This window comes from Metarhizium album, assembly GCF_000804445.1.
Source record: "Metarhizium album ARSEF 1941 chromosome Unknown scaffold_18, whole genome shotgun sequence".
Lineage (NCBI taxonomy): Eukaryota > Fungi > Ascomycota > Sordariomycetes > Hypocreales > Clavicipitaceae > Metarhizium > Metarhizium album.
The window spans coordinates 242,071-265,358 of NW_024467592.1; the positions used below are offsets into that span (position 1 = coordinate 242,071).

At 50.2% G+C, this 23,288-nt stretch overlaps 5 protein-coding genes across 5 annotated transcripts; 3 read left to right on the forward strand and 2 right to left on the reverse strand.

Annotated features, from left to right (window-relative positions):
- Positions 1 to 2,092: 2,092 nt before the first annotated feature.
- MAM_06134 (uncharacterized protein) lies at positions 2,093 to 6,024 on the reverse strand (the record flags this gene model as incomplete). Its single annotated transcript, XM_040824932.1, has 4 exons — positions 2,093 to 2,337; positions 2,389 to 2,455; positions 2,530 to 2,814; positions 3,145 to 6,024. 4 exons carry the CDS (start codon positions 6,022 to 6,024, stop codon positions 2,093 to 2,095), a joined length of 3,477 nt encoding a protein of 1,158 aa, XP_040677095.1.
- A 678-nt stretch (positions 6,025 to 6,702) lies between these two features.
- Positions 6,703 to 7,122, reverse strand: MAM_06135 (uncharacterized protein; the record flags this gene model as incomplete). Its single annotated transcript, XM_040824933.1, has 1 exon — positions 6,703 to 7,122. The coding sequence occupies one exon, from the start codon at positions 7,120 to 7,122 to the stop codon at positions 6,703 to 6,705; it is 420 nt and encodes a 139-aa protein (XP_040677096.1).
- A 466-nt stretch (positions 7,123 to 7,588) lies between these two features.
- Positions 7,589 to 9,068, forward strand: MAM_06136 (uncharacterized protein; the record flags this gene model as incomplete). Its single annotated transcript, XM_040824934.1, has 7 exons — positions 7,589 to 7,963; positions 8,017 to 8,080; positions 8,140 to 8,225; positions 8,285 to 8,515; positions 8,574 to 8,810; positions 8,869 to 8,917; positions 9,037 to 9,068. 7 exons carry the CDS (start codon positions 7,589 to 7,591, stop codon positions 9,066 to 9,068), a joined length of 1,074 nt encoding a protein of 357 aa, XP_040677097.1.
- A 1,151-nt stretch (positions 9,069 to 10,219) lies between these two features.
- MAM_06137 (uncharacterized protein) lies at positions 10,220 to 11,929 on the forward strand (the record flags this gene model as incomplete). Its single annotated transcript, XM_040824935.1, has 8 exons — positions 10,220 to 10,624; positions 10,669 to 10,741; positions 10,804 to 10,889; positions 10,966 to 11,247; positions 11,302 to 11,368; positions 11,426 to 11,643; positions 11,720 to 11,765; positions 11,826 to 11,929. 8 exons carry the CDS (start codon positions 10,220 to 10,222, stop codon positions 11,927 to 11,929), a joined length of 1,281 nt encoding a protein of 426 aa, XP_040677098.1.
- Positions 11,930 to 16,392: 4,463 nt separating this feature from the next.
- On the forward strand, positions 16,393 to 17,865 carry MAM_06138 (uncharacterized protein; the record flags this gene model as incomplete). The annotated part of the gene is made up of 1 exon (XM_040824936.1): positions 16,393 to 17,865. One exon carries the CDS (start codon positions 16,393 to 16,395, stop codon positions 17,863 to 17,865), a length of 1,473 nt encoding a protein of 490 aa, XP_040677099.1.
- Positions 17,866 to 23,288: the final 5,423 nt, after the last annotated feature.

Sequence of the window (23,288 nt, forward strand, 5' to 3'; positions counted from 1 at the left end):
TATAATAGAAAAAACTTAAATTATAATAATTATATAATTATAATTTTAATATAATTTATTTTATAATTATTATAATTTTATTTAATATTATTTGTTATAAAATACTTTACTAGCTTATCTTAGTGTCCAGCCTACCTTAGTATTTAGCACTACCTGTCAGCCGAAAAATAGGGGTGCATGCGCTGTGTGTGTAATTGCGCAGTAATATAAGGTCAATTTGCGTCTCCAATTGCTGGAGCGCGTTCTACTTTTGCGTGGTGCAGTTGACCTGGCGATTTTCCGCCAACACTACCTTTAGTAGTGAGAGCTTTTAATAGCTGAACTATAAAGTGGGGCAGGCACAATTAGATCGAAGTAAGAAAAAAAAGAAGCATGTGCGAAGGACAGAGCAGGCACAGTGCAAACAACGAGTCACCAGACTGTAAACCAAGTTTACACTAGTTAACAACAAATGGGGTAATTAGGTAGTGCTAGACACCAAGGCGGGCTGTAATGGACTAGACCTATTTAGCCATAGCGGATGCCAGCCGCAGTCATCCCGGTGGTTTGCCGGACCCCTTAACTATTAGGCTAAAAGGGTACGTCATAAACAAGCTGCCCTAGCTTGCTTAATCTAGCACTATATAGGTCCTAGCACAGGCTATGTCTCCTGTTGGAACTGTGTGTATTAATGTGTTATGTGGGATATAAAGTACAAGTTATAATAGTATATATTATAGGCTTATTATAGAGAGTGTTCTAGGCAGAGTAGATAGTAGGTTACATAAGAGACTTGTAATGACTTTATAGCTAGTTAGGTTAGTAGTAATAACTATATTAATCTCTAAACTCTCTTCTATCTAAAGAGAGAAATTCCCTTCTCTATATATATAAGCTTCTTGAGGAGGTCATCTTTGAAGGCACAAACATGCTTTTCGCCGTGCAGTTTGAGGGTGTAGTGACGCTCTGGGGGAGAAATGCCGACTCGGAGGTCTTTTACATATCCTGTTACGCAGATGAAGTGACGGATCCGTCCAACTGGAGCGTGCCCATGCCTCTTCTTGATGCTTAGCACATCTCCCCGTACCTCAACCGCGTCGACGGTGGAAACACCATTTTTGCATAAACAGAAGACCCATTGACTTCGTTTACCCAGGCATCAAACACGACAACAAAGACGTGGACCCACTCGAATTGCCACGCCGTATGGGTTGCAATGTTTGGATTCTGCAGCTAGTCTTACTCTACGTAACCTAGGCCTTGTACCCTGTATTTTGCGTCGAGGGTCCTGCGTATCACTTCCACACCAGTAAATCCTTATTCTCCTGGTTGAGACATCAGAAGGATGTCAATATCCGAGCTGTACAACTCGGTGTGCGGATAGAAGTAGACACGAGCAGGTTGATTGGACTTGACGTTACGGCCGCCAGAGTGACCTGGTCCACCGTCACTCGTGAGGTTTATGTGCTGTGTCGTGACTCGTGACATTTATTGCGCTCTGTCAGGCTTTAAATAAGTCAATAAGAGCCCGACTAACGCGTCGTCTTGCACAGGTAATGCATAGCTCAAGTTGAGAAAAGACCCAAGAGCGCTTTGCAGATACGTGCATGTTCTTCCATTCCGCGCATCCCCATTTTGCGCATGCTAATCTGCCCTGAGCCCCTGACAAATTTGACGCCGTTAGTAATCCCGTCCTCGAATTTCGCCGAGTCCCTCAAACACACTCACAAGACGGAATACGGCTTAGTCTTGGGAGCAAATAATTTAAAGCTATACCGAGAGGCTAAATCTGAGGTTTTTTCTTCATCTTTACATTCTACGGCAAAGAAAAGGACACTTGGCATTCAAATTCTAGGCATATAGTTGAGAGATTTCCTTTTCTTCTCCATTTAGTTCTCCGGAGTACAAACAGAAGATATGCCTTGACCAAAGGCGCTCAAATAAGATGCCATTGACTCATCTAACAGAACACCGTCGTTAGCCACTTCTCGGTGTGAATTAGGGGAACGCCAGGCAGTCACTTACAGCTTCTGACTTCCTTGTCAATATTTAGCTGCGCGTACAGAGTTCGATCCTAGAGGGGCGCAGGATTAATAGTCTGGGGACGCAGAGACTAGATCACGGCAATAGTAGAACTTACTTGCTGCGGTGCCCCAGCCTTGAGCCAGCCCAGTATGCTTTTAGCCTCCACCACCGCCGCGGTGGAAACCGCAGGCATGGCGCTAATGCTGTCCCCGAACAAGGATATGGATGCTGTTCCAGTCTCCTCTAGTTCTTCTCGGGCTTGTCTGATGGCTTCCAGTTCCGCACCAAGCTCCTCTTTCTGTTTAGTCTTCTGGGCGACCTCATGTTTGAGCACTTGAGTGTGTCAGCAAGTGACGTGGAAGTGAGAACGTCAAGCAGACTTACTGCCAATCTCCTTTATGAGGGCAGTGGTGGTGGCAAGAGACAAGCCAGAAAAAAGCAGACCGGCAATCTATGCAATCAGAGAACCATTAGACTCCCATACGAGGCTCAGAGAAACCGACGAGGAGTCGATGGCAAACCTACCGCAATGAGCGAGCTGTAGGGAGGGAAAGCCGCCGCGAGCGCAGCTGTAATGGGGGCAAGACCCTGGGTAAAATGCGTGAGGGCCTCCAACTGCGTCTGCCTGTCTGCCAGCTGCCTCTCAAGGCGAATCAAGTCCTGCTTGATCTGCTTGATAAGGTCGGTGAGTTCCCCCTCCCTGCCTTTGGCCCAGTTCGCGAACGTGGTAATGAAGTCATCTAGAGAGGTTTTAACGGCAGAGATTCGCGACTGAACGCCATTACTGTCGGTCTGGATCCTCTCGGCCGCCTAACGTTTATATATGGGAATTGCTACACGGGCATGACACTTTGGCTACACGGGCATGACTCTTACACGGGCATGACTTTTACCACTTCTGATTGGTCGCATACTTTCTTGGCCCCACAGATACTTCCTCGGAAAGGCGGTGTAGCCAACTTCACTAACAAGCTCCTACATCACCATGAATTGCAGTCACTTATCGTTGTGGGCGCGATTGGTCTTCTGCTATCTTGCAAGCCTGCATTTCGGATTAAACTACCGTCCTTGTACTGTTAGCCAGTAACTGTCAAATACTGGCAAAAGACGTGATGTGGTCTACTTAATTTATTGCCTCACAACGATACAATCTGGATCTTCGTCATCACTCTTAGCCAGTTCCCATTGACTCCTTGTCCTGCGAATGTTTCGTTGCGTCCTCCGTCCACTGTACCGCACGCCTGTCGTATTCCCAGCATTTAGGACTTTAGAAGGTCTACCTGGCCCTTGCTGGGCTGAGATGCCAATTTGGCCACCAGTTTGTGTGATGGTTTCTCGAGTAGCTTTATGCACTCTCCTAGCAAGAGTTGGCTTATTGAGACTTCCTGGCGGTCGACCTCGTCGCCCACTTGGTTGATTATCAGATCGGCTACTTGATGTAATAGCTAGGCTTTCTGGGATAACCTGCGCTGTATTCTTTGGCCTTCCACGTAGTGCAGTGGCAACTTTCGGGTCAAGAATTCGTCGGTATGGATCTTGAGATGCCGATTCCCGTAGTCGCCAGCGTGGGTGGACCTCCCATTTAGTGAAACGTGTGTCAGAATCTAGCTTTGCGTAGACTTTATGATAGCATGGGATTCCCAGCTCAATAGAGACCGTACAGTCGTCGTCGCAAAGTCCAATAGAGTCGGGGAAGGGATTCTTCCCCGTCGGCAGAAATTTGCGAGCAATACAGTATTGCTTGTTGATTAACCCAAGTCCTTTCGATGACATGGTTGTTCGTAGTTCACCAAGATAGTTTCCCATCGAACCTAGGTATTGTGGAGCAGTCAGGACATCATCCTGTCCACAGGCATCCTTAAAGGCACGTTCTTGGTCATGTATCATATCCTGCATTGCCTCGACGAGTCGGTAGAGGTGGCTCATGCCATTTAATAGATAGCTTTTGATATTATTGTTGCTTGCTTCTGTGCCGGACGTAACTCGGATTCCGAAGTTACGATAACGACGGATAAAGCAACGTGCCCATTGAGCACTAACAGGCATATAAGTCGAGTAGAGGTATTGTAAGATCGCTCGTTGGTCGTCGAACTCTTTACAAAGATCTCTCCATGCCTGCTCAAACGCTTCCTCAGTCTCGGCATAGAGAACCTTTTTCCACATTAAAACAACGCCTTGGTAAGTATGAGGAATCTTATCACTACTCGACCGATCTTCGATCAGATGCTTATCTGTAGTGCTCAACCCGCCATCCGCCTGTGAGGGAATGTCTTCACTGTCACTAGCGCTAGGGCTAGTAGTACTGTCCTCACGTTGGCCCGTCCACCTAGTCTTCGATTTAAGCAAAACGTTTGAAAGGATATGATGAATACAAAGCTGTTGCTGTGCATTTGGAAACTGATCATTAACGGCAGCTTTCATAGCCTTGTCGAAGTCTGTGATGATGACATCTGGTTCCCTGAGTGAGTGTTTTGTAATGAGCTTGCGAACACTCTCTGCAAGGAATTGGAACCCCTCCCTCCTCTCGTTATCTATTAAGCCAAATGCAGCATTGAACACAGTTCCAAGACAGGTTTGGCCAGTAGCCTGGAATAAAGGAAGCTTGAAGCGATTAGTGTTATATGTGTTATCAAAGCTAATAACCTCGGGGAAGCGCTTCCACATCTGTAGACAGTACGGAAAGGTCCAGACAAGACCAAGCAGTCTATCTGGATCATCATCGGCCCATTTCGCGATGTATGGGATCTTCTTCTCATCAAAGAGTTTGATCAATGCCGCAGTAGGTGTATAGCCATTTAGCTTCTCTCGGTTAATGAACGAACGGGCATTATAGATATCCTTCCGCAGGAGTGTTGTATCGGGGAATTGCTCCTCAACCATAGCAGCTACATCACTGGCTCGAATACCCGCGCGACGGCTTGCTGACTCGATGGTTGCTTTAACTGGTGTAGTAAGGCGGCGGTGGGAAACATGCGCAGATGGCGTAATACTCCGTTCATGGTTATGCTGGTGATGTTTCGGGTCTCTATGTTGTCGAAGAAGCCACTTGCCTTCCTCTAGGGCTTCAGCAATTATCATCCATTTGCAATCACACTTCCGAGACCTTCGGGTTCGAAGACCAGAACCCCCCGAGGCCCGAGATTGTCCAAACCGGTCGCATTGAATGGAGTACCTAATCAACCGTCCCTTATAGGAATATTTATTCCGCCGAATAATACCAAATCCGTTCTCCTTTGCAAATGCGTTGGTTGTTTTAAAAAGAACTTCGGCCGAGGGCGCTGGGTCGCCAGGGATTATTGGGTTCGGAATTGGCTCCGGGGCGGGAGATAGAGACTGTCGCATAGGCGAGGAACTAATATTTTCGGGCGTCGGTGATATTCGAGGAGGTTGTGTGGGTGACCTACGAGGTGGAGAGTACGGTGGAGGAGAGTCATATGCTTCGAAACTTAATGGTGACCATCCCCATCTCTCTCGCCAAGCTTGTACACGTTCGTATGATCGAGCAAGGTCTACAGTTAGCCTTCGACCTTCGCCGGTAACCTCTCGTACTATGCGCATTGCGGACTCGAACTCGGCTCTTGTCCTTGTTGGGAGATGCTGGGCGGATGGGGGTGATTCGGGAGGTTCAGAGGCGAATGGATCAAATTCTGGGCCTGGTATAAGCGCTCTGACTCGCTGGCTCCATCTTTTTCCACGGAAGAAGTCATTTTGAAGATATATCTCATAGTCAGATCGAAGGCCCCATGCAGGCTCATGGCGGCCCTGTGAACCATGGGGGTGTGGGAGACTTGAAAGTGTTTGCGGGAAAGAGGCGAACAGGTTATCGAGTGCATTTTCGTCCCCGAGGCCGTAGAACTGACCGATACTCGTAGCAGAGCTACTCGCGGATTGTGGTCGGTCTTCAACTGTGGAAGGACTAGATCTGCGTCGCCGACTGGATTTGTGTCGCTTTCCTCTTTGTGATTGATCACTGGGACTAGGGCTCCGCGACCTGCGAGGAGGTGTGCGAGGCAAAGACATTGACGTCTTGAGAAGAGAACAAGATTGTAGTGAAAGAATTGGTCGCTATCTCTACAGCATAGGGTGCCGTATTATGGTTTATTAAAAGCTACGAAAATGAAGAAAGCAAGCTCGAGGGGGTCGCCCCGACTGCGCGACCACTGGGTTGCTGCGTAGTAGCTTAGCCGAAATGAAGTAATTTACACAGAAGCAAGGTTAAAATGGCCCAGGTACTTGCGGCTGAGGTGGCAGAATCCAGCGTCGTTAACAGAGACAATGCGACCAATCAGAAGTGGTAAAAGTCATGCCCGTGTAAGAGTCATGCCCGTGTAGCCAAAGTGTCATGCCCGTGTAGCAATTCCCTTATATATATAGCATTCAGTATTTAGTACTTCGTGGTTCGAATCATTCCCCTTACCGTAATGTAGCCCTCCAGCTTCCTCACACGATTTGCTACGGATGCACGATCGTCGTGTGCATACCGAATTTCCGTCCTGTCCAATACTGGTTTCAAACTGTGAGACGGAGCTCTCCGGTTTGAATCTAAGGATGAGGGAGGAGAAAAGCAGGGAAAGACCAGATACTGACGCGAAACATTTGCTGCCATCCGACTGGCGACTTGCCGACTATCATCCAAGGCTCTCTGAAAGTTCTAAGCCCGGGCGCAAACAAAAGCTTAGCACAAAGCTGCGGTTTGTATCAAATATCAAAATGCCTTAGTGTGGTACTCACCCCCTTTATCGGGATAAAGGTGGATTCGAACGATGTCCGCGCCATCCGATCAACCGTTGCGAGATGGGTTTGTACTCGGTTGAAAGTCCTGCTGATCTGGACAGCAGTCGTGGCAGCAGCCGTTGCCGAGAGGCCGATGGCGCTTTGGAGTTCCACTGAGCAGGAGCCCTCGGCAGCTCCAGTGGCAAACTTGACTTTGTCTTCATCTGTCTTGATAGGGAAGTGTTGGTCGTGATTTGCAATGAGAACATCCAGATCTGTCCGGGATAGGCCATCGGCTGCTTCAAGGACACGCGTGGCGTTGGGGTTGCCTCCAATGAGGCCATTGAACTTCCCAACCACTTCTTCATATGAGGGTGGTGCTTCAGTGGTCGTTGCGCCATCCATTTTTGCGATTGCGTCTGTCAATGGAACCTGGAGGACTGGTTTAAGTGACCTGGAAACGATCGGGAAGAAAGCCACGCTATATAAGTTGCGGTACCAGGCTGCCAACTTGCATATAATTACAAGTAATAGTCTTTTCTGGCCAGAGTATCGGTCTAGAATTCTTTCAGCTGGTGTCTCACAGGCGTACGTATGACTGCTCGATCACTTCCCCCCTTGTCCCGACGGCATGAAGCATGTCAGTAAAGTCTCATGCCTATGCAACCCTCTCTCCCGCCGACTCCACCACAATCATGGTGTAAGAGCTACATTGCTACATTCCTTTTCTGTCCTAGCACCTCGGGTGATAAGAGGAGTATAATAGTACCACTTCATGAACGTATTTGGGTAGAGTTGGGGATCTCTCTATCTTTCTGCCTTTGCCTACATCTTGTGCCTCATAAAACCTCTACGGACCAATCGTCTTAAAATGCCCCCAGCTTCTACAGACTCCCAAGCTTTTCTCTCGTCGCTGTTTGAAGAACTGCTAGGAGCAGATACTTACAATGACCTACTCAGTCACCCCTCGCCCAGAAACTACTTGGATGCTGGGAGGAAGCTCTCTTGGGGGCTTATAAGCCAGAATCTTCAGGGCCTCAACAGGCTCCAGCTCACTGCTGACGAAGAAAGGAAATACATCAAGGGGGCCACCGATGCCATGTGTAGCGATACCCAGGACATCCTGCAGAGTACCAGTAAGACGCTTGAACAGCTGGCCTGGGATGCCAACTGGGCAATTGTGAATGGTTTCGAACACTTTGATGGCATCCAGCCACAGGATCAGATTCTACGCTCCATGCTTACTGTATATCAAGTCTCTATCCCTTACATTTTTGACCTCTCCCTAATAACAAATAGCGAAACCATAGTTACCTGCTAGACAGTCTTATTCTAGCAAATAGATTGATGCAGTACTGTGCAGGTACAACACCACAGCACCTCTACTTGGTTCATTTAATGTAAAACTGACATATGTCATAGATTTCGACAACAAAATCGTCCCCTTGTGCGCCGACGACAGTATGCCCCCCGAAGAACGACTAGCTGCAGTAGAACAGCTCATAAATGTGAGACATCAGTCTGAATTATCAATTAGGGCGTTTTTATTATTAATAAACTTTGCTAGGAGTCATCACTACTGCAAGCAGCAAGTATCCTCAAAAACTGGCAGTTTGCCGAAATCCATAAAACTTATGAGAATACACTTCTGGGAAAGCCCGCTGCAACAGCGACCACGCCAAGCCAATACCACTCGCCAGAGACCGCAATGGAGCAGCTATTACCGGAGATAGACTTTCAGTCATGGCCGCTGTCCTATGCTGCCAGCTTGCACGGGCCCATGTCGGCGTTTATAAAGGTATATAAGATTCTACACTGCAGTTTATACAAGAATAACACGACTTGCAATATGGCAGATTGGGGGTCTCCTCGCCGTTGGGACACGAGAATGCAAGATTGTAGGCCTGCTTCTCAGTGCGGCCACGCAGCCGCAGTCGAAGAAGGGGGGCTCGACGAGGGGACGACCGATCGATATCCCGGCACGTATCGCAGATGTGGAGAGATACAGCACAACTCACCGAAAGTACTGGCACTTCACTGCAGACGACGGGAAGGAAATCATGAACTGGCTTAAAGACGGGGCCGACATGGCGGTAAGATACCCATGGAGTGTTCATAGAGACCCCCATCGCTGACCGTGGATCCAACAAGGACTGGCCAAAATACATGTGCATTGCACTTAAGGAGGGGCGAAAGTTGTGTAAGTCATTGTTATGCTTGCCCAGGAACAACCAAAGAGTATCCAAACTCTAATGCAAGGTCTGGCCCGTTAGATGTTATAATGGCATTTTGGTTCTATGCCTATATCGACAGGACTAGCACTGAGCATCCCGACGTTCTGGCCCACTTGAAAAAAGAGTCGTCTTTATACACTGAACTAGAGGAGGCTCGGTCTTCCGGGCTCTTGAAGAGTTTGGGGTCCCTCGCTAAATGACCGATGCCAAATGTATCTTGTCATGAACGAAGCCCTCCTCGAAACAAATTGATACACGAGGCATGAGGCATCTAGCTTGATCCTTCGCGTGATATTTTTCTATCATGAACTTGTTACTCTTGATCGGCACGACAGTGAAAATGCTGTGAGTCGCATCGGTTGGCCAGTAGTATAGATACAGTGACGCAACTTTACAACGCTGACGCTTATTGGCATTTGTTCGTCAAAGCAACCCCGTGTGTCTGATACCGCCCGTTCCAGAACACCTGTCATTGCACATGAATCAGTTCTCTTACCCCCATCTCCTCTTCCATCGTCATTCATGGAACTTTTGTTGACGGTGACTCGCCTGCTGGTTGCGCACAAAAGGAATAAGACTGAACAGAAACGCTGCTTATCATAATGATCCATGTCTTAAGGATGCTTCATGCCGCTTCACCGCCTCTCTTACCAGAACAGAGCAACGTTGTATACAAGCCGAGATTGGGTACGGATGCATGACTGGGTAGTAGTGACTTGGGTAACAGGCAGCATTGGAGTTGGCAGGGTCGAGTTGTCCCGTGAATAGACGGCACGTAGAGCAAGTGCAACTGTGGGGTGGTCAAAGCTACATAGGACATTACTACGTGTCCATATGCTGTGACTGCACAAGATTTTTTGGTGTTGCATTCTTCATGTTCGACGTGAAACGATTTCGTGACCAATCTTGTGACGCCAATACCAGACTCTATTGTACTCCGAGCTGCAAAATCCGCGCTTGGAAAGAGCCATGTAACTAAGCAGATAGTTGCCTCCTGGTTTGGGCAATCAGGTGGAGTAGACGAATGGATGGGCTGCTGAATGTACTGACAGAATGTATGCCGGAGGAACAAGGTTCTCGTATATATAAACTCGGATTACGGGCTGCGTGTGAACAACATGTCGAAGCCGCCAAACAGACTCAGACAGCTCTACAGCGTCGCCAACAATTCGCTCTCGAATATTCTTCCAAGAGCCACATCGCTCTGGCTTTCTTCTCCTTGCTTCTGGTCCTCGACTCCAAGGCTATAGCACCGACAGGGTGTTATCATGGCTTCAACATGTCCACCACCGGCGTATACCGCTGGCACAGCTCTTCCATCTTACGATGAACTCATGAAGCGTTTCAATGACCGTGTTGGCGCGAATCCTACACCGGAAAAGTACCTCGAAGTTGGAGATACCTTTAGTCTCCAGGAAATCGAGATCCTCGTCAACAACGGTCCTTGCGAACCTCCCTTTACTTGCCCCGAGGATGCCAAGAAGTTTAGAGTCTCAGCTGGAAAGGGACTGTCTAGTAAAATCACCTTGGATGCGCTCAAGCAAGGTGCCGAAGAAGCCACAAATGCTGCTCAGCGGTTGCGACGGATGTTTCGAGAGCTCCACGATAAAGTCATTGAAATAGATCAGATTGAGGTGTCTGGTTTTGAGCCGGACATGAGAAAGTTTCAGGAAGTATACCTTCCTCTCCGCAGACCACGAATACAGTTGCTGACTAGACCGGGAAGGAGTTTGAGAGCATTCTGAGTGGCAGTCGCGCGGTTGCGACGCAGATTAGCAGTTTCGGGACACGTACGTGTTCCTCCCTCTCCGATGAAGTCGTGGATTTAGGCGGCTCGACTAACCCTCAGCAGGTCTCGACAAGTTGATTATCCCATTTGTCATGGATGAAGAACTTGGACTCGAGGACAAAAAGCGGGTAGTTCGTCAATTCATTGATGTGAGGCCATCAAAAACCCCGTCCACGACACTCGAAGTCGGTTGGGTGTTGTGGCTTTGCACTGACCATTCTGCAGGGAGCAAAAGGTCATGAGAAGTCTGCGAAAAATGTTCAGACCAAACTGCTGTCGCTGCAAACTCGGTTTATATCATTTGTTCCGCGGTTTGACAGTTGGGCCCAAAGAAAAGAAGGCGATCTGCACGAGTCGATAAGGGCTATTCAAAGAATGTTGGAATTTCTTCAAGGGGAGCTTCTCAAGATTGAAGAGAAAATTCGAGTGGTTCAAGGCATTATGGGTTTGTCCGGTGCCCTCATGCTGGGGGCGCTGGCTGGCGGCCCCGTAGGACTCATACTAGGCGTACGCATTGAATCGCCATAATCTGAACGACGAGATCGGCTGATCAAACACAAGATATTCGGATTCATAGGAGTAACTGCGTCGGCAGCTATCCTAGTATCCTATTACCGCAAACGTTCAGGTACGCATTCGCTCAGGGGCGTTCTTCTATCTGGACAGCAAGGCTGACTCGTTCCAGATGTTCAACGCCAGATTTTGGCAAAAGAGAATGAAATCGAGGAGATTCGGAAGGAAATTCAAAAGATTCAGGACGCCCGAGCTGGAATCACGGCCCTTAGAGATGAGTATTTGCCGACCATCAACGATAGCATCGATATACTTCATTCATATTGGCAAAGGATTATTGGCGATGCTCAGCGTCTCCTCGAGTACTTGAGCGGGGCCGAGGACATAGAGGTGAGTTACAGAACCTTGTTGTCCAGCTGTTTTTTCAATAGCGACCACTGGTATTGAGGACTTCTTTCCGCCTCAGATACCAGAGTATCTCGATGATTACATCAACGAAGGCATTGCCGTGTGTATGTCTTATCTTATGCGATAGTTCCTTCCCGTAACTAGAGACTGATTGGGGCATCCAGATTCAAGTATCGCGGAATATATCAAAGACTTCGCGCGGGGTATCTCTGGCGTGCTGGGCGAGGAGTTTATCGACCCGCCAGTTGACTCTAACCTCTTCGATTAGCGTAGTGTCAGAAACAAGTCCAACCCCTGACTTTCTTTCCGTCTCACGCACTGATACCCAGTACGTGGCTCTAGAGATAGGAATCGCTACACTGGCCTGACTTTTGCCATTTTCGATTCGCCCATACGTTCCCGACCCAGTGGTGCTTCCCAGCAAAGGCGGCGATCGCTGCGGCAATGTTAAAAGCCTGTTACAGTCTGTACACATGTAGTCAGTGACAGGCATAAACAGTAGGGGGACCGTCTGATGACTAGGAAAATTTACGATTTTATTGCCGGACGATGATTCAGCCCAAGGCTGTGTTGTGTTTCCATTAGTTCATGGTCGCCGCACTTCTAGCACTCTCATTGGCCAAACCCAAACCATCTGGTGCCCACCAATAGTAACCAATGCCAGAATTCTGCCCCCTCCGACCCCAACTCTCCACACCACCAACAACAGCCGGTTCTCGTCGCGTCGTTTCCTGCTCCAAGCACAGTTCATTCATCTTACACTGATACCAGACCCAGCCAAGACCATACGAGAGGAGCCGTGTACCAGTCTTCAGAACCCAGACGAGCAGATAGCGCAGGCTATGACAAAGCTGGCGGTCATTCCGACTGCGTTGGGTTTGGCTCGCGGGCCTGCAGGAACCGACCGACACCTCGCCTCTGCTCTTGTGTTCGCTCACGAAAAAGGAACGTACATGGGCTGATGAAAGACATCAAATGCAAGCAAGAGCGAGGGCATAAAAACTAGCCACCAGCCCTGATCTAAGACATTCTTCACCAAGCGTCTCTACCCAGCCTGACGTACTTTCAGAACAGCGTGACTTATTCGATGCTAGTTCCGGATCTAAAACTGACGAAGCAATTCCAAAACCGCCAATTCCCGGTGTTGATTCCCTTTTCAATCACGTGAACTATTTTGCAAAAGATAGTTTTGGGCTTGTCAAGGCCAACTGCATAGTTCCTCCTGCACACCAAAGTCGATACATCTTCCAATGTGATCGATTTGGTACTCTGCGACCGGAAAGGGGCGCTGGTCTTCGGAAGCGAAAGTCTCGAAAGTCGGGCTGCCCGTGGAAGGTTGTCGCCGAGGCCTTGCCTTGGAACAATTTCCAATGGACTCTGCGGCACCTTCCAGCAGCGCAGCACCACCAACACAACCACAGCTGGCAACATCCTGAAATGAGGTGCCTCTGAAGGGTGTCGAGAGGGGAATTCCGCACGAGTGGCTCTTCTGGGTGACTGGTACTCGGCACGGGCCATTGAAAGAGCCCTTGTTAAGATGATGCCACCCAGACGTTACGCGATGAGGACGATGAGCCGGTCTCCTCTCCCTGGCTAGGCATCCGTTGCTAGGGGCCGGTCTTTGATAGCTCTCCAATCCTCTTGTGGTTGAGATCGGACCACTCAAACAGGTCAGAAGGCCAGTTGCGCGTCAAGATGTGAGCTTTGCTGACTCTGCTGGGCAGCATGTCTTTGTCGGCCAGCCAGTTCACATCATGGCCGGGACGCTCAGACTTCCGACTCCATGTGCCCGGTAGCTTTGTGTCGAGGCCACGAGTAGCAATGACGCCGATGTGGTTTCGGCGTCGATGCCAGGTGAAGGATGAGTTTGAGCAAGTGTGACACCACCTGTGCACGCCGGCCTCGATTTTGATGTTGAGACTTGAAGGCGGTCGAACGAAGGGATATTCCAGACGTCGTTGGCGAAGCAGGGTGGTCAGTGAAGCCGCCAGGAATAGTTGTCAAGGTGAAGGTGAAGGTGAAGGCCAACCCGACACTTAGCGACGCCATCGTGGTCCCAATATCCAGAAGCAAGTCATCTGAGCCACGAGATTTTGCATGTGTAGCGAGTCGCGATAACCGACTCGCACAGGCACGTCGATCAAGGCCACCAAAAGCGTATGATTCCTGGTTACCAACGGAGCAGGGAGACGTCGGCATGAAACACGCAAGCATGCCCAAGCATATTTTGGCCTAGGGAAAATATGTACCCAAGACGCTCCGTCACTCCTAACTCCAAGCCGTGGGCCGTGGCTGTAAGAGAAAGCGTATCTAGGCGTACGTAGATTTTCCCTTGTACCGTCTAGCTGCTTCTCAGAGCCCAATATTCAGCTGAAAAAAAGCGGATAGCGTTGAGCAAAAAAGAGCAGTGAAATCCGCTGAAAGCTGACCTGCCATCACTACCTTTTACAGCCATTGTAGGCGGCCACAACAAGCGGGATACATTGCGAATACGGGATTTTCCAGGGCGTGACGATCTTGTACAAAATAATGTCAAGTCACCTCACAAACAGAGAAGGCTTTAGAGCTATGGAGTAAACGGTACGAATTCGATTTGTGACGCATCTTGAGCAAGCTGACCGTTAGCCACCGAGAAGCCTGATCAAACCTGAATATCAGTCTCAACCTCTAGTCTGGTCCAGACTGGCATTCTGCTTCTTTGAAACGTCTTGGTACTGAGGTAGTTGGAAAATACATTCAAAAGCACCAGCACAAATCCTCTCATGGCCAAGACGAGCGGCGCCATAATGGAAAACAATGTAAATTCCCATGACGCTTGCTGGAACGCAGGATTGCCTTTCAGGCCATCTGCTTAAAGTCCGACTTGATGGCAGTCAAGAACGATAGGATTAAAGCCGTGACGACGGGGACCATATATGCTTCGCGTTGCTGGCTGTATGTGGCGAATCTGGACTCGTATCCGCTCATCACCGCTACTAGCCCATCTCGAGAACCGCACAGGCTGCACTAGCTGGAGATTTTTCTGAGCCGCGATAGTCGAAGCTCCCCATAATGATTCCGCTTGTCCGCAGTTGTTGTGAGGGCTGCCTTCCGGAAGCTCCCAGAGATCTGACTCCACGATTCCCAATTCATGCCTGATGGCAGCATCTGGTTACTTGCAGCCATGTGGTAGTCGCTCTTGCGCTGGTTCAAGGCTGTATACGAAATAATGAAGCCATATGCACACTTGTCGAGCTCTCGTCGTATGCAGGAAACTTTGGACTGGACGCCAGAGCTGTCTTGCTGCGGATAACGCAATTGTCCCGAGACCTCACACAAAGAGGTATCTAGTCCAAAAGGCTGCGTCCAAATATCGTAGAGTAGGTTCCAAGAATATGCGCCCAGACTCCTACACAAAACGGAGATTTATGGTTTCTGTCACGACTGATATTTCGTGAGGCCGTGAATTAGTAGGTAAGCAGTCAAGGAGGCATGGGACTTCCAGCCAGCCATGGAAGCTCATGGACGTCGTTGAAACTTGGGGCACTCAGCTCCTTTTTCAAAAATTCGAAGTCCACCACAGGGCGTTCGATAACGTCCACGGCAAGATGTTGCTGGCCCCTGAGTACGACATTCATCTTTCACCGGCGGGATGCCGGGATGAATTTTGCAAAATCCCCGAGTATATCGTAAGACAAAGATTCAATGTCTTTTAGTCTAAACAAGCCTGTATAAATAGGGCTGAGAATGTTTCCTTCAGGCTCCCAAGCGCTCTCGCATTGATGGCTACCCGGCAGACGTCAGACGTACTGTTTCCTTTTGTGATGCCATGGCACCGCGAGCGAATGGACGGAGGAAAAAATACTGGCTTCTAGTGACTACATCAGGACATAGCCTACCGTCAAAAGACCATCAATTTCTGGAGAAAAATAACACGCCCCCTTCTCGACGACGTACTAGCAGCCAAGCTAGCCGCTGGGCTCGAGAGGCGACAGCAGTTGGGCATCAATCGATGTTTACGAGCAATTTCGAGGCTTGCATTTCTCCACATTAGTCCGTACTGCAAAAGACATCTCATCTGCAAGAAGAGCTGTCACACGCGTCAGCTGCCCTTGGAGAAGCTCCAGGCAGCCAGCCACACGAACGGGATGCAGATTTATCGTCCTATCTGAGCAGAGGATTACCGAGCTGACCTCGAGGGAAGTCAACCTGATGAAATAGTGACACAGAGGTGGCTGACTGCATGTGACTGGATTTGGGTTGGGGTTCTCACCAGGCATACAATGAAAAGAAGTTGAGGTTGAGAGCAGATCTGGTGAGGCTGCTGGTCCGAAAGCCCTGCCAACTCTTCCACCACAAACATTGCAAGGACAGACCTGGACGTGACTGCAACTGCTGACCGCAGTCTTGGACGAGAGTCTGGCCATGAGTTGTTGATAGTTATGAGACATGGCGTGCTTGATGGTGTAGGCCGTAATTGTAGGAGTAAACCTGCAGGCTACGAGATGGCATCCAGCGGTGGTGGTGGATTCACACCCCAAGACGGCGAGTCTGTAGCCCAGACCATGTCGAGGCGTGCCAAGAGGGCACTCCTTAATGGGCAATTATTTCCAGACGACAGTCGCAAGATGTTGACACATACTGGCGAAGGGTAAAAAGTGTCTGAGCGAATAATACAAGTCGCATGTAGTCAAGTCCCAACTAGGCCTAGTGCAACCCTGGCCGACTTGCCGAAACTCAGGGTGACCCCACATGCCTCATCAGGTTTCACAGATATTTTTGAAAGCTTGCTCCCGAGTCCTCAGCTTGACGGCCATGGTATCGCCAACCCTGCCCAGCTCATACGACAGCATAGAAGACTACACTGCTCATCTGTGCCACTTCCTTGATACTCCGCTAGTCCGTCAAATCACCGGCGGCATCCACGTCAACGACGCCCTGCTCCGCAACGGCTGGCAAGCCCTGCCCCAAGAATGGACAGACTGGTGGTCTTCGTGGCCGCGCCACCGTCTCGCACAACAAGACCTCATCGACGGCATCGATGAGGGACTCGACCCAGCATCCTGTCGTTTTTCAAAGCAAGCCCAGCCTGCCGAAAGCCGGCCGGCTTCGCTGACCGACTGGTTGGCGAGACTAAAGTCGCTCGCGCTTCCTCGCAGCCGTCGCCCAGGTCCGACGCTCGCTCTGCCAGAAGCTTTGACGGCCCATATGAAGCCCAAGAAGGTTTCCGAGGTATCTGCAGCAGCCGCGTATATCCACAACGTCTGCCAAAGAAGAGGCATCACCCGCATCGTCGACATGGGCTCCGGCCAAGGCTACCTGTCCATCAGCCTGGCCTACTTGTTCCCGTACCTGCGGTGTCTCGCCATGGACGGCAGCGAGACGCAGGTCGCGGCGTCACGGTCGGCAGCCGCCGCCCTGGGCATCCCAGAGACCAGACTGAAACAAGTCGTGCACTGGGTTGACGGCTCCCGAGATTTGGCGTTCCTGGTCGAAGACTGGGCCGAGGGCGAGCGCTGCATGCTCGTCGGTCTCCACGCGTGTGGGAGTCTGTCGGAGCACATGGCCAGATACTTTGCCACAGTGTCCTGTATTGACGCCTTGGCCGTCGTGGGCTGCTGCTACAATCACATCGTTCCCCGGTCGCCCGCCTCGCCGGCCGGCTTCCCCATCAGCTCGGCGTTGAGAGAACGCAATGTGTCGCTGAGTGCTACCGCTCTCATGACGGCTTGTCAAGCGCCGAATAACTGGACGAGGCCGAGCCCGGAATGCGTCGCGGCGGGAGACTCGATGTTTTCCAAGCGTCGTTTGTACCGTTCAATCCTGGAGAAACTGTTGCACGACAAGGGGATAAAGGTGAATAATGTCGGGGACGAAAAGCGGCCGAGGTGGGGCATTCGGAAGCAGGACATGGCTACTTTCATCAAGTACGCACGTAGATCAATGGACTGCACGGATGTGGCTCACGAAACCATCACAGACGCTGAGTTGATGGCCTACGAGGAGCGGTATAGCGATTGCGAGGGCCAGATCGCCATCCTGTGGACGCTCGGTGTGCTTTGCAGCAAGGTTGTCGAGAGCTTGATCGCCATGGATCGCTACTGCTATCTGCAGGAGCAAGGGGCAGAGGGGGTCGATGTTGTGCCAATCTTCGACTTCAAGGTTTCTCCCAGAAATCTGATGGTGGTGGCAGAAAAAGCGCAGGCCGCAGGTTGCAATCACTAACTGCACGTATAGAGCACGTCTCACGACTCAACTTGCAATGAGCGAGGCCATTGGCAGTACGGTGACGACAGTAAAACGTTAGACAAGTCAAGTGCACCGACAAGACGAGGTCAGGTAGAGACATCTATTTTTGGGGCAACGCCAGCATAGAGCGGTGCATGATCTTTGCTGCATTTCGGAAGTATTACCTGAGCTCAGTGTATTAACAGGCGCGAGTAAGTAAATTTATTGCCATGGTTTTGATAGTGTCAAACTATCGATTAAGCGCTTCAATCTGAATAACAGCAAGGCTTGTCACAGACCCCTGACCCAAACACAACTTGCCGAGCAAATGTTCCACCTATGCTGTATCGCAAGAGGTCAATCCAAAAAAAAAAAAAGTTGTCTTCCCGCAAGCAGAAAACCCACGTCGCATTTTGATGAGCCAGCAAAGCATTGTTCTTACTCGAAGCTTGGTATCATGCCATCCATGGGCCACCCCCCCCCCCACCCAAGATCAACAAGCCAGCTTCCAAGTCCTGTCAATTCTGGGCTTTCTAGTTCATTGTTGCATTGCAGTGACTAGTAAAGCCAATGTTGAGTACGCCAGGGTCTCCGCTGCCCAAGTCCGCTGGCACAGGCGCCAAAACTGAAGCTGCAAAGGGACACGTCAACTTGAAGGGCTCCATGTCTTGTTCAAAAGTCATTCGTGGACGAGGACAGAGTCGCCTCACCAATTTTTTCTCCTTCCTTGTGCCGTGGGTCTCAACTTGGGTGGTGGTTCATTCGTCCATTCCTTGTTGATGGGTCCGACTAAAGAAACGTCTTTCCCGCTCACAGGCTCCATATGTACTCCTAGGAGTTGGCATTGACCAGTCCTTCCATTCCAGCCAAGTTACCAAAAACAACGTATGGATGAACACAGGCACTACAAGTAGTATTGCCTCAATGCTAGGTAGACGATTTGGACGCGATATCTGACGTCATGTCCGCAGACCCTTTGCATCAAAGCCCTCCCTCGATAGCATCACTCGCCCAAATGCAGCCAAAATCATATCCGCCGGCTAGACATGGATACGGTGCATGTATGCATGTCTTCAATGGTAAACGTGATGGATGCTTTTGTCGAAACGTAACAGCGCAGAAATTATCCCGAGTTTTTTGTTGTTACGTCATCCGAGGCAGAATTCGACTTGCACTCCACGCGCAGGTTTACCGTCCGTCGGTCGGCTACTCCGCGGCAGGCCCGCGAGATCTCGTAGGTCGCCTTGATTCGAAGCTGAACGGTGATGTTCCGTTATGGCTGTCTATAGTTTCATAATTGGAATATAGAAAACTCGAGTACTCATTCCGGCCCGGAGAAAGTTGTAGCTGCAGCGGCGGTCCTGTCTCCTCAACTTGTACTTGCTGTTGATACTGACCCTGCTCCCAATTGTACCGCTGCTGGTGCTGCATTGTGCTTTGACAGAGCTCCCGTCGCTCCATATCAAACTCACAAGAGCCAGTTGATGCCGACTGTCCCATATCCAAGGCAGTTGAAGGGCAACCAATGCTTCCGCGATTTTCCTGCCCGCGACTGCCAAAGTCATCCAGTGCATCGGGAACATCGCGGCTGGCAAGATTTGGAGTTGTGGCATGGAAACCAGCCTCAGCCGACGGCGAGGATTCGGGAACAATGAAGCTCGGGGCGTCTTGTATCGTGTGTGGGTTGCTTGGCTGCTGCGCAGGCATTTCAACCATAGGCACTTCACCTCGGTTGACATGATGAATTTGGTCATGCATGCTTTGCCTCACGCCATGATCCGATGTCCAGTTCAAGGAATTGGACACTGTTGAATGCTCACGAACTGCAACAGCATCACTTGCGTGCTCACATTGCTGTTCAGGCTGCGGCCTGTGTTGGCCATGAGAACAGTTTATAATTCGGGAGTTCCTGGGCTGGCAACCTGGAGAAGATCCGGTGCTCCTGCATTGAAGTATGTCGCCCAACACCATAATAGGAATCTCGATCAAAAAATCCGTCCACTCGGCGGAGCTTTGCGGTGTCTGAGCCTGGTGTTCGGTCATGTAATGGTGTATCTGAGCCCGCATATTGGATTCGAAACAATCCTTGATTCCTCGGAAATCCTCGGGAATATTGCAATCAACATACGGACTGCTGGGCTTAGGATGATCCGTGAACACAATTTCAAAGATGTGATACCAAGTCTTTTCATCGTGGATCGACATCTTCCCACTCAATTTCTGCCGTTGGTCTTCCGTGATAGTCTTCATCCTATGGTTCCCCGTCACTTGCCGACGATTTTGAGTACCTTTGTCGTTTTCAATCACATGACAGCGATTCAGGTGTTGCTTGACACGGGATAAATCTGGAAATCCTTTCTTGTAGCAGGGGTGCTTGCAGTCGTTGGACGCCTTGGCATGAGGGCAAGCCCATTTATAATGATTCCCTTGAAGTCCAGTTTGCTTTGTGGTTGGTCGAGTATTAGACAATGAGCTGTCCCCGGTCTGGTGGTCCGGTATGTTCTCCAGAAGCATACCGTGGCGTAATTCCGCTGAATACCTTGGACGTTGGGGACGCTCATCTTCATGTGGCCAGGAAGCTTTATGCTTCGAGGGGGGTTGGTGGTAGGGCTTATGTTGCCTCAAGGCCAGACGTGGGTCCCCGGTTGTGATAGAGGGCTCGTGTGGAAACGCACAAGATGCGCTGGCACTAACGACTTCGCTATACGCGTGATATGTTCCTGACCCAGAGTTAATGCTTGTGGTTGTGCTTGTTGACCCCGTGGCCAGACTGCCTGGCAGCATATGCGCTTGCGATTGATCATTCGACACAACAGGGCCATATTCTCTCCAACCTACCGGGGCACCGAGATTGTCTGCCCGACGACTGTCTCCGTGGGATCTTACCCCATCCAAGATCAGGGGGTATGGATAGCCTTGGTAGGTTGCCGATGATGCTGTCGTTGGCGGCAGACCCTGGCCCGTCAAGTGGCCACTATGAAAAGTCGGATTTTCTTGGTTTGGGTATTCCAGATTAACATGGTTCTGTGTGTTTTGGAGTTGAGACGGGTAACCTGCTCCGCCTGTGTATCCTCGCGGCGGAACGGAGACACCTTGTTCGACGGTTTGTGGACGAAGAGTGCTATCTCAATACGTCAGCCATCCGATATCAACGAAACTTGGTCTATCCCATGGCTTTGAACAGTTTGTATCCACGTCAAGGAACAAAGTGAAACTGAAGGGCCATGGCGAATTGCCAAAAAAGACATGACATACTCTGATGTATGACCACCAACTCTGTGGTCACTGGCCGTTGGACCGCCATAGCCGGGGCCACTGACAATTCGAAGCTCACTGAAAGAATGATCAGGTCCGCCACCATGAGCAACGAGGTTTGAGCCTGGAATTGTGTCAGCTCCGTCATATCCGGTATTACGTAACGGCCCCAACACTCGGGGCGTCCAATCATGGAGAGGCTGCGAGGCTCCCATGACCTCAGCATCATCCAATGCAGAAAACAGGGTTGAGGAAGTCGAGGGCCTCGGCATATTTGGTCAACTGATTCAGCAAATGAGTGCAGCCGTGTTCCAGAAATAGGTGCGTTACCAATCTGACATGCTGCTGTTGCAGATTGAAATGAAGCGAGACAGTCTCGGCACTCGAGAGCGCTGCGAGAAAATGCCGGAGATACGAGGAGGCGGAATACTTAAGGACTGGCAACCCAGACAAAATGCCCAGTTCGCGGAGGACTTTGACACAGTTCCGCCTTGTCAATAGGTCCAGGGCTTCCCTAGCTCTCCCCTGGAAAGAACGCCTTCCTCGGAGGATGCAAAGTGAGAAGAGACTTTGCACAAACAACGGCGACGAATAACAACCAACGAAAGAAGCACATGTCCAAGCGCCCTTGTCAGCAGGGCCGGTCGATAGACGGGAAGAGAGACGACAAAAACGATTACTGGGATGGAATCGTCTGGTTCCCCTGCTGTATGCCGCCCAGCATTCCGTGGCAGAAATCCTTCCATTTGTGTCCAGCATCGCTGCGGTATCCCAGCACGATGGTTACCATATCCTAGCTGCAGACTTCGATTTCCGCTTTTGAATAGGCAGATTTTTAATTTGGCATCCCGCATGCAACAAGGTTACATGCATACCCCCTGGGTTGTGTGTCCGCGCAGCCATCTCGTTGCTGAGGGTTGCATCGAAGCGACCAGGGGAAGACGACTTCACACGCAAAACGGAACACGGTATGGGGCTCATACATGCATGGTGTCAATCAGGCACCTCACAAGAGAGCGTTTATTGTGTTCTGAAGTGAGTAAGCCGGCGGATGTATCGACAAAGTCGAGCAGCGAAGCAACAAGCACAGGGGTTCCAGCACAAAGCGTCCGTGTTCTTCAATTCCAAAAGCTCTAGTTTTCCACGCATGACGCATGAAAACAAGCAGACTCTCATGCACGCATCAGGCAGTGTAAGCTGCCAAACCTCTCTGGTCGGGGTCGAGCATTCGTCCGGCCTTGTCAGAAGCGCTGATACGTCTCGATTGTACATCATCTTACTCACCAGTATCTCCAGTATCGGAAGGCTTCTCCCATCTCACATGGCCGACCTACTCTGGAGGAAGCATTGCAGTGATGCAGGGAGATCTTGAGAAGCTTCCGGGTATGAAAACAACATGAGCCAGTCACTTGGACGATATCAAGAAATGCACCCTCCCAATTATGCCAAACACATCTTGCAAAGTTCCTCCCACACACTTACACACACGGCCCAAACTCAACGCCACATGCTGCCAAGGCGTCAACGGAATGCACAGCACTGCAAGTGTTGTCGGCAGATGTGAACTTCGAGACTGATAATTTTCACTCACTGTTGCCTGACAAGCCTCAGACCATGGGCATCAGGGGAAACACTTGAACGGCTGTGTGGACACAACAGAGCCTGTCGGCCTCCTTGTTAAGTCTCGGTGCTAAGGTGATCAGCACGGGTTGAAGTCTAGGTGATAGTTCAACTTGGACCCATGTGGCTGCATACCTTCAAATGCGGCTCATCTAGCGTTGGCTTATCCGTACAAGATGATCGTGCGTGTCGTTTTGGCTTTTCGGATACTTCCGAGTATTGTTACTCCAGACACAAGGACGCAGTCAAAGGCCCGTTCGGCCCTGGACAAAGACCCCTGCTCAGAGAGCTGAGCGGGCGGTACTCGGTCAACATGGATGGACATGCAGGTCTGCCCAGCAGCTCGCAAGTCGACAGTAATTGGGCTGTCTTGGCCACATTGTTTATTCTCCGTTCACAATCGATCAGGAATACACGTCAAAGAACATTCTCGGGCGGCTGCCTCTACTGGAGCGCATCCAGGTCGGCCAAAGTGGTTGGATTACTACGAGCCTGAACGATTCAATATCATCGTTACGACCAAATATACCCCTCCCAGCTCAGAA